This window comes from Rhipicephalus sanguineus, chromosome 10 (genome assembly GCF_013339695.2).
Source record: "Rhipicephalus sanguineus isolate Rsan-2018 chromosome 10, BIME_Rsan_1.4, whole genome shotgun sequence".
NCBI lineage: Eukaryota > Metazoa > Arthropoda > Arachnida > Ixodida > Ixodidae > Rhipicephalus > Rhipicephalus sanguineus.
The window spans coordinates 64,761,533-64,776,316 of NC_051185.1; the positions used below are offsets into that span (position 1 = coordinate 64,761,533).

The 14,784-nt window shown below is 50.0% G+C and overlaps 1 protein-coding gene across 2 annotated transcripts in view; it reads left to right on the forward strand.

Annotated features, from left to right (window-relative positions):
* Positions 1 to 14,483, forward strand: part of LOC125760194 (uncharacterized) — a 467,385-nt gene extending 452,902 nt beyond the window's left edge. For both annotated transcript variants that reach the window (XM_049419969.1, XM_049419968.1), the window contains one exon: positions 13,619 to 14,483. In XM_049419969.1, coding sequence (XP_049275926.1) covers positions 13,619 to 14,386 — 768 coding nt within the window. In that variant the 3' untranslated portion in view covers positions 14,387 to 14,483. The remainder of the gene's footprint in view (positions 1 to 13,618) is intronic.
* Positions 14,484 to 14,784: the final 301 nt, after the last annotated feature.

The window sequence follows — 14,784 nt, forward strand, 5'->3', positions numbered from 1 at the left end:
CGACAACAATCACGGGTCGTTCTGGCGGAACTTTTACTTGACATTCGAGAATCATCGAACTCCATTGTAAGGCTGCCGCCAGAGAGGGGCACGCAATTTTTTTACCTCGGTGATTTTTTTGTTCGGCTAACTCGAAAGTAGCTTTTGTGTGTGTGTCTTAGAGGCGGGGGGGGGGGGGGGGGAGGCTGCGTATTAGGGGGAGGCTGCGCTGCCGACTGCGAAGCGTTGGGAATGTTTCTGGGAATGTTTCTCTCGGTCGCGTGGTCTTTAGCGGCTGGCTCGATCATCCCTTTAGTATCTCGTGCATGCCGCGGGCAGCTATTGACAAATCGGTCTTTTGACACCCGGTTGCGTGAATAGCGGGGAAGAGGACCGAAACGCAGTGGACGCAGGTACAGCAGAGGCGCCTGCCCGCGGTGCCTACGATGGTTTCGTTTGGGCAGGCATCAATTCAACATACGAGTTATCTCCGCGGCTATCGGTCTATAACATTTATTATTGTTCAGTTCGACAGCCGCCGCACCGATAACGTCCGTCATGCAATAAACGATACGCGTACATCCAGCGCTACATTCTTGTTGCGCCCGCTGAGCCTGCCCTCACCCCTACGAAAGACCACGGTTGATTTGTCCCTATTTGTGTACAACACGCCAGTACCCTCAAGCACTTGATGGAACGGCTCTTCAACATTGCCAAGGAAGTGCTCACGAGAAAACAGGTTCCTCAGTCGGATACCAACATCGAAATGCGACTCTTGCTGAGTGCGAACAAGGAACTTTACTAGGTTGCGAATATGTATCCTGGAAATTATTTTCTACTCACACTGCGATATCAAATAAGCACTCATTAAACGCTTATGTATTATTCTTTTCGATGTGGTTTCCTGTGCAAGAGTCTTATTCATATTGGTGCATGTGTGGGAATTTCTATTTGAATATCTGAAGCTCAGTATAGTCCGACAGCGCATTTGAAGACTGGCGTGGAAAGGGCCCCATGTGTTGCACTTGTAATAGACGAGCACGAAAGTTGCAGTTAGACATGTATGTAACGTGGCCGGTGCGTGGCGTAGGCAGAAATTTTTTTTTCTGGAGGGGGGGGGGGGGGGCGCACGCCTTTGATCTGACGTGGAGTCCAGGCAGGCAAGTGTGGTCGAGTGTCATTTCGTGCTCTGTAACACATGGCAGCAAAACATTTCGGGGGGCACGGGCCCGGTGTGCCCCCCCCCCTGGATACGCCACTGGGCCGGTGGTCTCTCAGAAAATTCGTCTTTCATATAATCAACATATAAATATTCAATTTATTTACATATAACCTACTGCCGGCGGTGTCAAATCCGGAAAATATATGTAGTTCAATGTTAGCCTTAAATTGCTCACTTTATGTCGCCTCAGGGTTATCCGGAACTCTCTGTTTATAAATATTAAAATGTAACGTTAATGTAACGACACGTTCCAATTTTCGAAATGTAACTGGAACGAGTTCCTTTCGCAATGAAGGAACTTGTAACGGGAACTCGTTCCAAGATTGGGAAGAAACGAGGAACGAGCTTTCGTTCCTGTTTTAGAGGAACGTGTACAACACTGGCTGGAAGGTTTTATGGCTGATGTGTAAAGGACAACGCGACCACCGATGATCAGATTACTCAACGGCTGACGACTGCTCCCGGCGCTATCAGTGCGCATCATGTATCGCTTGTATTTTGAGTTTTGATTTCCTGGACACAAGTTCGCCAAATAAAGAGCTCCGTATCTCGTAGTCTTGCTGTAGCATTCTTCACCCCACAACCACGTGACAATACTATCGATAGTGGTGTGAATATTGATGCGGTTAGAGGCCGGCCATATTACCAAAATATTTGCGATAGCCTACTACTAGCTTCGCTTAATTTATGAGCAATTTTTGGCAGAGAAATTAATTATTTCCGCAGTCAAAATGGCAGAATATGTCCATCAATAAATTCGTATCCAAAAGCAACCAGTTCACCTTACAATTAACTTCTTGGTATATTTTTTATTTTGAAATCATAAAATGCAATATCAATTTGAAGCCGCGCAGTCCTACCACATGTAAAGGCTTCCTTTCCACTACAGCTGAACATTTTGACGTTATGATCATGTGTCAGCAAAGCACTCTGGTGAAGAACGCAATGATGTTAACGTTCTTGCCCTTCAGCCTGCTCCTCCGGCTCCACTATGTACCACGCACGCGGAAAACCAAGTTTATTCTGCAGTGAGTCCGCGCTGTTGATTTTATACTATCGATAGTACCATCGAATTTTTTACTATCGATAGCGCTATCGATAGCATTTTCACCATCGATAGTTCGATAGTGACTCAGCTATCGATAGTACCATCGATAGTTCTGCATCACTAGTACTGACACAAAATTTCGCGGCCGAGATAGCCTGCTGGATCGATTCCCGTATACGTGCGTGTACCATCTGCAAAATATCGACAGCGAATAAAGCTTGGAAGGTATTTTATATGAATTTTGAAGTTCGCGAGCGCGATCCAGCATTATAGGCCGCACCTAGTGCATTGACACCCTCGGAGGTGACCCGAGGTGACCCCCCTACTTCCCCTACGTAACCGTTGCAGCCGGTACAAGTTATGATGACGTCTTAGCCGCCATTTCTGTTTTGACGCGCTTCCCGACGAATCGCTCCTCGCCAGCGGGTCAAACCTGAAGTGATTCGCCACGTCTAAAATTTCTTCCATACCCGCCGCAAGAAAATCGTCGCCATCAGACGATGATGAGCCCGACGACGACAGACCGCGCGGAAATGCGTCACTGTTCTATGTGCTCACGTGACCAAGCGTTTCACTCGCTAGGTGGTGATAGTTGCACCCGGCGGCTTGTCGCTTTTGGAGCTCTGTCAAACCGAAACTGAGGCTGTGTCGGTAATGAGGAGCTTGTAATTAATTATCTGTCGCGCCCTGCAGCAAACGATGTGCCGTGTTATGACTAACAGGCCCCCAGCAACACATTGCAGCAAAAAAACGCGGGGCGAAAATTTTTGTGTCAGGACTAATCGACGCGTTTACGAATATCCCTGCTGATCTACGACCAATCAACCTCGCCTGGTATAGCTCGTCCTTTATAATACTGGCAATGGATCTTACCGTAGGAAGTGGTGGTGCGGCGGCTTTGTGCAACTCCTCGCGCACTATAGAGTGGATGAGATCTCGCAGACACTCGGTGTTGCTGCCGATAGCCGCGGAAACCTCAGTAGCGGACGTACTGTTGAGTTGCTGCTCCTAGAGGGTGGATCGATGCTGAAGCATCTTTTCCATTGTGACGGTCTCAGACAAGAACTCGGCGACCGTCTTCGGAGGGCTCCGTACAAGACGAGCAAAAAGCTGCTCCTTGACTCCTCGCATCAGATGCCGCAACTTCTCCTCTGCCATTCTTAGATCAGCTCGTCTGAACAAGCGCGTCATATCTTCGACATAGGTCGTCACAGTTTCATTGGGCATCTGGATGTGGGCCTGGATCGCTCGTTCCGCTCGTTCGTGGCGGTCAGGACTAGTGTAAGTGTCCAGCAGCCGACGGCAAAATTCGCGCCACGACGTCAGTTGGTCCTCGCGGTTCTGGTACCACGTACGTGCTCCCCCGTACTCCAAGTAGAAGTACACCCGTCGTAGTTTGGCAGTGTCGTCACATTCGTTCAAGGCAGCCACACGCTCGAAGTCGACTAACCAGACTTCGACGTCTTCAAGCACAGTGCCATGAAACGGCGTCGGAACCCGCGGGCTCTCAAGTGTGTACCGGTTCACCATCGTGCTTTCCGTGCCGGATCGGGTGGTCTGAACGCAAGTTCTGGTCATGCCGGTTCAAGTGGTGCAAAGCGTAACGTCGGCGTCGGGAGGTAATCCCCTGATCCTGCGGCTGGCCCGATGCACGGGAGTGTTGACTGGCACTGCATGTGCCAGTCAACACTCCCGTGCATCGGGCCAGCGGGGGCGGCTTCCGGGAGGGGTCTGCAACATCCGTGAAACTACCAAGCACCTCCACAACTTCTCACGTCGCTTCAGAGGTCCAGGCGAGGTATATTGGTCGTAGATAAGCAGGGCTACTTCCCTGATCTTCGGCGGCACTTGGTTGCGCTCATATAAGTTCACAGTTCTCTCTTTCAATATATTAAGTGCTGGCAGAGCCTTGTCCTTTTCCTCATCAGATGGCTCGACTCTGATGACGTCTAGACGCCGCATCGTAGAAGGATCGAAGTCAGTAAGCGAAGTCGTGTTGCAGTTCAGGAATAGAGCGCTGGTAGGTGTTGAACTTCCTGCGAGTTCCATAGTTCCCTGAACGGTCCATCCGAACCTGGTCTCCACGGCCGTCAGATCGCTGGTTAAGCGATCAATCATTCCAGTTGCCACCTTCCAGTAGACGTCGGAACTAAGTAGTGCATATTTCATGTGGCTGCCATGCGTCGGGATGATAGTTGTCCGCGACGTCATAGTTCTTCTCGCACAGACGCTCCAAGACTGTACTGCTGATAGGCGGGCTTGTGACCGTACACACTTCAGGTATCTCCAAAGCCTCCACGGTTACCGCTATGTCTCTACGTTGGCCTCGAAGAGTCAAAGCTACCCGCCGACTGCGCATTACTTGGCGAGGCTTCGAGTGGCCGAACGTAACCAAGGAAAGTTCCTCGTTTCCAATAACCAGGCATATCTGAGGTCCTTTGAGACATCCGCTCGAATAAATTTGCGCTGACTGCCGCTGTCGAGAATACGTACGAGACGCCCTCGTGACCCGCACTCAACCCACACTCGTCCTGTCTGGAGAAGTACTGCGCTAATTCCGCTCAGGGCGCTTGGTATAGATGTCACTGGCAGCGTGCTGGTGTCTCGTCCGGCGATGCGTGGCTCGGCCTGATCCACTGTCGTCACGTTTGTACGGGCTGATGCATCTGGGGTGAACAGCTCACAGAGGACGGTCAAATGTCGACGATGGCACTTGCTACACGTGACGTTCCCCGATAGTCGGCAAAAACGAGCCACGTGATTCCTCCTGCCGCAGCGGTAGCAGCATCGAGCACTGCGCAAGCGAGCCCTTTTTTCATCCGCCGAGAGCTGGACGTTGCATTCCGCGATAGTGTGACGACAATCGTTGCATAAAGGGCACGCTTCTTGCGTCACTGCAATAGATTCGGCAGCAAGTGCGGACGCCGTTGACAGATGTTCCACTGGTGCTGGCGGAGGTTGGACGTCCTCTTCAGGTATCAAACGTGAGGAAGCTGACGCCGTTCGTCCTAGCCTGCCTTCCTCTCTTATCTCAACCTGGACACGCAGAAACCGTAGCATTTCTGTAGCCTGTCGAGCTCTCTCTTCAGGTGTCGCAATACCGGATGTATCCTGCGGCACTTCCTTCGCCTTCTGGCGATAGAGTATCGCGAAGTCGTCAGGTAGGCACTTCATTAAGACGCGGTTGAGGACAACGTTATACTGGTCAGGTGAGACGCGCAAACCGGTCAATGCGGAGACACGAAACTGGACTTTGTCGTAGAGTAGTCGAAGTTTTCCAACCTCTGCCGAAGACTTCACTGGTGCCAAGGCGAGGAGGTGGTCAACGTGCTCGTTGATGAGCAAGTCGCGTCGTCCAAACCGCACCGTCAAAGTCTTGATGGCGACGCTGTAATTATCTTCCGTCAGTCGAAACCTTCGATTGCTCTCTTGGCTGCACCAGTCAAATATGAGAGCAGGTACTTAAACTTCTCGATCTGCAGAAGTTCGTCGTTGAGATGTATCGTGGCGCTAAAGTGGTCCCAGAAGGACTGCCAATCGCGAAGCGCGCCGGAAAACGTGGGGATCTGTAGTTTCGGCAGGACTGTAAGCAAAAGTTAGCCGAGATGGGGGTTTTTGCGGCTCATTACCTCTGAAAACTCCCTCGCTTCTAAAATTACTACCTCACGTTGGAGTAAAAGTGGCACATGACATAGTTTTACCACCACCTCTGAGGAACGTAGTAAAAGGATGTCATAATCCAATTTTACTACGTAGAGAGTATTCTGTCACGTAATTTTTAACCCCCGTTTGAGAGTTTATTACCATGTGACCTCAAGGTCCTCCCGCTCGCCCCGCTTCGGCGGCTTTTGTCCGACGATGAGTGCCCGTTCGAGTTTTTTTTTTTTTTCAAAGCTGGGCATTGTCGCGCCTCAGGCACTTCAGCTGCAGAAGCACAACAAGCGAGAAAAGCAGCCTGTGAACGAAAGGACTTGCTCGAAGTAAAGTCCCTAGATTTTTCCCTGTTCAGCTCGAAGAAAAAAGCCTGCTGGAAAGCCGTACTGCAGATACCGGCCCTGGAGACAGGCGAGTTGTTGTTGTTGAGTGGTTCTTCGGAAAAGGCGCTTTCTGCCTCCCAGATGGGGGCACGGCTCAGCGCCTGTGGGACGAGTAAGAAGCTTGCGCTGTATATGTGTGGTGGCGGTGATGGCAAGCTGCTGCGCACAGCGGGCTGGATCTGCAGGTGCTTCTTCTATCATCGAGCGGCCGTGCGCTTACGAGCGCAAGGCTCCGAGCCTGGACGCCGTGGATACCTCGCTTCCGTGCCGAATCGCGAAGAGATACGAAGAACACTCCCAGCGCCAACAAAATCCGGCTGGTGTGATCGTCCGTGGTTGCTTCCTGGAGAGTGACCGGCTACAACTATAAGAAAAAGGCTTCACTACGTCGTCGGCACCGAGCCGGCCCGCGGCCGGTGTGAGTGCCTCGCCGGAGCAGGTGAAACAAGCGTCGCATAGATTGTGTACAGTCCTGTGTACAACTGTGTATAGTCCAAACTGTATTTCACTCCATGCGGCCGCCGCTGTGAAACATCTAGCGCGAAGGCGAGCCCCGATCGACAGGGGCGTAGGCAGAAATTTTTTTCGGGGGGGGGGGGGGGCACCTCCTTAATCTGTAGTGGGGACGAGCAGTGGGGACGAGCTCCTTAATCTGTAGTGGGGACGAGCAGGCAGATGTGGTCGAGTGTCATTTACTGCTCTGTATGCTATGGCAAAAAAAAAAATTTAGGGGGGGGGGGGCACGGGCCCGGTGTGCCCTAACGGGGCTACGCCCCTGCCAATCGAGGCAGACGGAACCAACGTGCGGCCGACGGTGCACTGCGAGTACGAGAACGGTGAAAACCGGGCCTGCGAGCGGTCTCGTTCGTTGTAAGTGCATCGCTCCGTAAGACTCCTCGAATAGCGGACACCTATTTTTAATTTGTCTCTAAAATAACGACGACGAAAATTGCAGAGGAGATCGCCAGCTGTCGTTTATCGCATAGCCGTGCTCCTCGAAAAGGCCTAGCGAGGCCGTCGTTAGAACCTGGTACAGGCACGGCGCCGCTCTACTTCGCCGGCGTTCCTGGATATGTGCTGCTACTGTGTTTGTGTAGCGCTGCGCAATGAAAAAATTGTTGAGTGGCCGTGGTTTGTGTGTGCTTAGGTATATTTTGCGGGTTTGTGCATCAGCACTGCTAACGGGAGTGCGGCCAACACGGATGACTATTTTTGTATTGGATATGTTATGCAACAGTTGCTGTTTCTTTTTTTTAACATCACCGTGTGTACACATGTATGTGATTGTTGAATATGTTGTTTTGACTGTTATGTCTTGACTGTTACGCTAAGTTGTATATTGTATGTACTACGGGTTAATTGTGATCAGAAATTTGGACAATATGTACTTTATTTTTATGGACCCTATGTACTCCAAGAGCTAAGGAGTAGCCGGCGCCTTATTTGTGCGCCAACATCTCCTTACATCATGTCAATAAAAAAAAAAAAACGGAGTGCCAGCGAATAATTGGATAATCAAAAAGGTCAGATAAGGCGGGTTTATACTAAAAAGGTCGGTGTGTCTCATGGCGACTTGCCGCCAAACTTAAAAGTTTACGCGTGCGCTGTGAATCTTTATTGTTCAAGCAAGCAAAACATAAGTCTCCTACCTGCACTACATGGCGGGTCAAGACGCGGTGCCTATATATACCGGATGGCCGGAGTACGGTTGTACAGCGGAGCAGTCGGTTGAAGTGGTGTTTTATTCTGCATGGTTGTGTGTGTGTGCGTGTGTGTGTGTGTATGTATATGTGTATGTGTTTATCTCTATATATGTCATGGATACTGTGTTTTCTACGTTGATTAAATTCGAATTTCGATGGATCATGGTGCAATCGCGCTCCTTTTTTTTTTTAACCATCAGAAATCGCCGCGAAAACTGAGTTAGGGGAGTAAATAAATACTACTACATCAGCCACAAGAAACTGTCAACCGAGAAATAACTCAGAAATCACCGGGAAAACATTGTAAAGGCAGTAAAAAATTACTCTTACTATACTCGCTGAAAACCTCAGCGGGGGTAAAAAATTACTACCGTTGCTACGTTCAAAAACTCGGTTATCGCGAGAGTAAATTTTTACCGCGACTGGTACGTGTAAAAAAAAAAACAGAAAAGGTAGTGCGCTAGAGGACAAGCAGTTTACTCCCGTTTCTGGTTATTTTTGTTTAGTACTGTGCGATGACGCGGCACGGTTCCTTGACTGCAGGGGCGTAGCCAGAAATTTTTTTCGGGGGGGGGGGGGGGGGGGGGGGGGGGGTGTTTCAACCATACTTTATGTATGTTCGTGCGTGCGTTTGTATGTGCGCCTGTATATATACGCAAGCAAAACTGAAAAATTTCGGGGGGGGGGGGGTTGAACCCCCCCACCCCCTGGCTACGCCCCTGCTTGACTGGGAGTCATCTCTGGTACTCGAGGTGAAGGGTCACTCACCTCGTTGTTTGCCGAGGCTCTGGCACCACCGGCATCGGCGTTCGGTAATGTAGCCTCCGGCCTTGAAGTACTCGTGGCCGTCGCTTTGTTTGCAGCCTCTTCCTCGTAAGCGTCGTCGTCAGTGGCGTCGAAGATGTCCTTGTTGAGGTTGACGAGCTCCGCGTTCTTTTGAATCAGGTAGGCAACGTGAGATTCCACTTGAGCGGCATCGGGAACGGAGGCCTGCAGGACGCCGCGGTTCTTGCGCAGCCGCTCCACTGATGCCATCGAAGCTAGAAGTCTTGGAAGGCGAGGACCGGGGGATTTCGGCACCAGTGGAGCGGCTGCCAATATGCGACGTGACAATATGCGCTCGCACGTCTCGTCGGGTTATACCAGTTTACGGTGCCCAAGTTATGTGTATTGCAAGCCTTCAGCGCGGCAGATCACCGCTCTGTGATTGTAACTGAGGTGGCTCTCCTTATCACGGAGCGTGTCGACCTTGGCGTGTCCTCCTCTTTCTTTTGCCCGATTGAAATGCTTGATTGCCGTCGAGCTATTCCTGCGCATGCCCAGAAACAAGAGCGTCTCCAACGTATGCGTGTTGGTATAGGACGCGCATCATCAACGTCATAAATGTGCAACTGGTGACATATCTCGACGGCTGCTACGAACCTACATCAGTCGTTGATCACCAAGCTTGGCTTCCTGACCTACGCTGGCGCCTAACGAAGCTTCGCTGCACCGGGGATCAAGAAGACCGCGAGTCTAGGACACCAAGTGGGTGAGTGTTGCCGTTAGCACCCATTACGATTGCGCTTTTTGGTCGCTTTGAACGTCCCGAAAAAGACGAAAAATTCAGATCTGAGTACGTAAGTCGAGAAATAAGCGCGGCAGCAGATATTTTGGGTAGTTATTGTTGTGCGAAGCGTTGCTTGAATGTCTCGTATACCACGAGACGCATATACGCTTCTCTAGCGGGTGAGGTGCATAGATGGAGTGATTGTCGTGGGCGTCGACATTTGATGCCATGTTGACGAGCCACGGCGCCATTACTGAGACAATGACACGAAGGACGAACGGCGGCCTTATTCGACCTTCTTCCTTTTGTCCTCGCCTCAATAGTTGTACGCTTTGTTTCGTCATGCGTTACCAAATCGCCCAAATTTCACGTTAGGTTTATACAATCGGGCGATGTTTGGTCACATACGTGGGACGGTAACCGTTCACAATGCTAAATCCACTAACGAGCTATGGACTTGCAATTTATGCCAATATCGTGAATTAAGTACAGCTTAAATGCCGCTTCAGTTTTAGGACGTTTTATTTTAGTTGAATGTCTAATACAGAATTGTCTTAAGAGTTAGCGGAATTAAACTTGACAACGCTGCGTTTGGCGTGCATACGCATCCCGAGGAGATGGCCTCTGCGCTCTTTTATGGTTCACTTCCATTCTCCCCTTGCACGACGCGACGCCGTCCTCCCTTATGGGCGGCGCAGGTTAATTATAAAGGCTAATGAGCGATCTGTGATCTCTGGTCGCCGTCACCGCAGACCACACGCGATCTTAATTTTGGTGCTCTCGCATTGCCTCGGTACAGCGGAAGGTAACGGAACGGGTCTGCTGTGAAAGTGCTGAGCGATTCAGGTGTGTTCGTGTTTCTTTGTGCGCGCATGACCCCGTGCTTCTTGATTCAGTTAGAACGCGTATGCTTACTGCAGCACATGGTATATGATTAACACGTTGAACACTGTATCATGCAGTGTTACTGTCATAAGGCTGATTCACAGCTGCGACTTCCATCGGTCGCGCGACCATTTGCGACTGGCGACCAGAAAGCGACTCAAGGCGACCGATGTTCACACCTGCGCGCGACTTGTACCCGTCGCCAATTCACGTCTGCTCGCATATGGATCGCATTGCCATTGCCCCGTAAAATAAGCCGACTGTCTTGTTCCTGCGCGCGTGATTGGTTCAGAAGCTTGGGATTGCAGTCGCGTGACTCAGACGCTCGCTGCTATAGCAGCGAGCGTCTGAGCCAAAGCAGTCATTCTGCGACCATTTGCGACCGGTGCTAAAGTCGCAGGTGTGAACGAGCCTTATAGTGTTCTTTCGGGTGAATGCGTTTTTGTTTTGTCTTGAAAGTAACCGCTGTGATGCTACAGCGAAATGTGATGTGCTGATTTGGACGTGGCCTTAGCATGTTTTCGTGCTTGGATAGACAGCATTTGGTGGTTGCAAACAATGCAGCGGTGACTAACTCGAGGAATTCCATTATCAGGCATGTTTTTGCAAGAACAGCGAAGCCAACCCCATTCGGAGCTCCATGTTGAGCAAAACATGTCAGTACAATTTACAAAAAATGATAGCAGAAATAAAATATTGGCTCTACGCACGTGTCTTCCAAAAGGCCTATCCAAATGCTTACCGTACAGTCCTGATACTTATCGACGTAGGATATCTTTCTTTGATAAGTCAAGCATGGGGTCAATTTTGTTCGGCAACGCACAGTCGCATCAACTTTGCTGAAGCCTTGCTGCGGTTGTCGGTGTTTTTAATAAATGCGCATTCTGCTCGCGTACTTTGTGACTGATGTTCCCGCGTGGCAGCCACGATAATCATTCGAATGATGTAAACCACCGTTTTCTTTCATTTAAATGGTTCACGTGTCAAACTAAGGCAAAACAAAAAGAAAGCGAATGACATTTCTGTTACGACATATATGTTCACTCGACCTTTATCATTGCATGGAAAGCGTCCTCGTGTGATTCAATATTAATAATCGCGCATCTGCTGCTCATTAGTCGTAGTTGCTTATATTTCGTTCGCTTGGGCGGCACTGATTTACAAGATGCATATCTTTATGCCTTCGTTGAGGGAAAAGTGACGAGGCCTCGCTTTTGAGATACGGTTACTGATTTTTATAGCTCGACGCTTTTGTAATGTCTCTCTTTAATGGAGCCAGGGCTTTACTCTCTAAGTATTCCCGCACTAGCATTATGACGTGCCAAAAATGCATCCGAGGTCTTTTAAGGCCTTGCTATCGAAAATAGCGCTGAAAGCACTTTGACGTTCCTTGACCCTTCACTGAACTCTTCCTTGAATTGCTTCCTTGCCCCTTATTGAACCCTATTACATAAATGTTCTTGTTCTTTGTCCTCGTCTCGTGTTCTTTTTCTTATGCGTTGATCGCATTGATACCGTTGTACTTATCATCTCCAAATTGTGCTCTTCAACCACACTATAGCACTTCGTTTATTGGGGTCTATCCCGTATTGGAAATGAGCACATACAACGCTGGAAAGCAGGAAGCGATAAGAACACCGCATGCAAGTTGCTGAGATATTCGCCGGCACTCTTCTCCAGTGTCCCTTCGCTGCCAGTGTTAGTGCATCTAAGCATGCAGTAAAGAGCTTTGAATAGGCGGCTGACCCTGACCCATTTCGGGATGGCGGGGCTCGACACGGGTTGTTTTCAGTGGACTCTTCCATGTTATGCACCTAGTTCTGTCTTTTGTGCAGCTATACAGTATCGTTACAGTTGGATTTGTTGTCCACAGCGCAAGGTTTTGCTGCAGCTAATCCCCGTTTAATATACCACGGCCGCCGCTTTATACGTTCACTAAGAAATCGGAGCACGTCATGTGCGAGTGGTGGGCTATAACATACAGCTCTGCGCGTTTGTAGAAATAATCAAGGTAACATCGAGATTTTCATTAAGAGTTTAAGGGTACCACACGTGACGGTATCCCGTTTGCGTAGCTTGCTCTTACAATTTTGGCCTACAGTAAGCGTTATTATTTAAAAAAAAAACTAATACATTTGCCGCTTTCCTTTTCTCCAACTAGGCTCCTTCAAGCCTTCCAAACATCAAATTGACGCTGTCTCAAAGCGCGCCTTCTCTTTTGCAAAGCCTGCCACAAAGATTCCGTCGGTCGTTGACGGACACGCCGATTTCCTCGGATCGGTTCCTGATAACGAGATCACAAAGCCGACATTCACGGGCAGTTATACATTCGCGACAACACTGCAGCACGATAATTTTTGGCTGATCAAAGCAGTGACGTGACAGGTTCGACAAACTTCTATTCACCCCCTGTGCTATTAACACATACACGGCACAATTCGCACTGCCGAAGTATAAAGAAACAAAGAAGCTATTCTGACTTGAACATGGCCTGTAGCGTCAACTCTGGATTTTCACCCCCAGGGTGTTGTCACCCAGCATCCTGCTGAGTTGTTATACCTGCTAGGGCGAGTAACTGAACGAAACCAGGACGATACGGAGGACACGCATGACTACGAGCTGATGTACGATCAGCTTTCGGAAGGATATGCTGCTCTGCTCCGGCGAATGTGTAGCATAGGCATACTCGTGAGATCGCTTAATCTACGCCGAATCTCAATGAGCGCGCTCAAAGTCGCTTTCGACGGCGTGCAGTATAGCGCTTTGCTGGAGAAACTTTCTCTTGGTATCGACTGCGAAGGGAAGGACTTGGGCACCACTCTCACCGAGGTGGTTACAGGACTGCATTCCTTGGTCTTGCGCTGCAAAAACACGGGCGCTGGATACGCGAAGGAGGTTGCTAGCTACATCCGACAGGGCAAGTGCTTGACTGAACTAAGCCTCTACAACTCCTGCGGTGGTGACGAAGGCGTCGTAGTTCTCGTAGAAGCCCTTGCTGGAAACGAGACCCTCAAGAAGTTCACTTTAGGCGACATGAAGTTGTCTTCCGACACTTTATTCGCCTTCGCCGAGATGCTTCCTTTGAACACGACGTTAAAAGTCGTGGACATCAGGGAAGTGTGCCCCGTCGACAGTGATAAACTCTTGTCATTGCTGGAGCAGGAACGCTACGCTAATGTATTCAAAAGGCTTCAGATCGTGTGGCCCGAGGAGCTTCTCCCGGAGCTCACCGCGCTCATCCGCAGACAAGCCTGCTGTCCCGGGTTGTCAGTATCCGTGACCCCCTCGGCCGACGAGGGTGTTCTTGAAGAGTTTTTCGACGCCGTGGCCGCAGACAAGACACTTCGCGGGCTCTCGCTTCTGCCCCAGCAACACACGTTCGACGCACTAGCGAACGGCATCGCTTCCTTAGTGATGCGTACAACGACGCTCCGCGAAATCAGGGACAACCACTTCGTTGAAAAAGGCAACGAGCGCCATCTTATAGGCATTCTTGATGCCTTAAAGGAAAACCGCTCCATTTCGCACTTCACAATGTACGCGCAAGCGATGACGCCCGCGTTGGCGACATCCTTGTCGGGGTTGCTCGCCACGAACAACACGCTGAACGTCGTCCGCGTCTGCAACGACTCGGTAATCTCGCCCAAAGAGGTGGAAACGGTCCTTCAGGGCATGAGGGTAAACTTCACAGTCAGCGCTCTCAGGATTTTCTTCCGCCACGACGACTCCGAGGGAACCTTCGAGGAGATGAAGGACATTCTAGACAGGAACGCTCGTCTCTTGAAGAAGGCTGCGAAGTTCGTGATTTCGGGTCCTGACTTAAACGACGAGAGAGGCATCGACGCTTTGAAGAAACTGCGCTCAAGCGCTGACCTCGTGAAGAAAGTGCAGAAGCTAACTTACAAGACAGAAGAGGCGGCGACTGAAGCAATCCAGTCAGTCCTAGCTTGCATATCGGCCTGAGTATGGCGATCAAGAAGCATGGGGTGTACTTGGGTACACCGACCGTATTGTCCTATCTGGGCCTACCTCTGTTTCGCTGCTTTTGCACAATAGGAGAATGTTATGCTGTAGCGTTGTTGCTCGAGCTTAATATGTGAAATGTATGGGTTACAACACTTCGGTCGCTGTGTATGTTGCAAAGAGATTGTTGCAGTAATACCGGATGTGGGACGCGCGAGTGGATGATCGAGTTAGCGTTCAAGAACTGAATACTTGCAGTTAGCTGTGCATCAAGCTTCACATTGAGACGCCCAGGCTGCAGTCTTGGTACACTGTCGTATGTATGTACGTCACCCGGAATATGTACCAAATTTCAAGAATAATCATGTACCACAAAGCAAGGGACCATGGCTTGCATC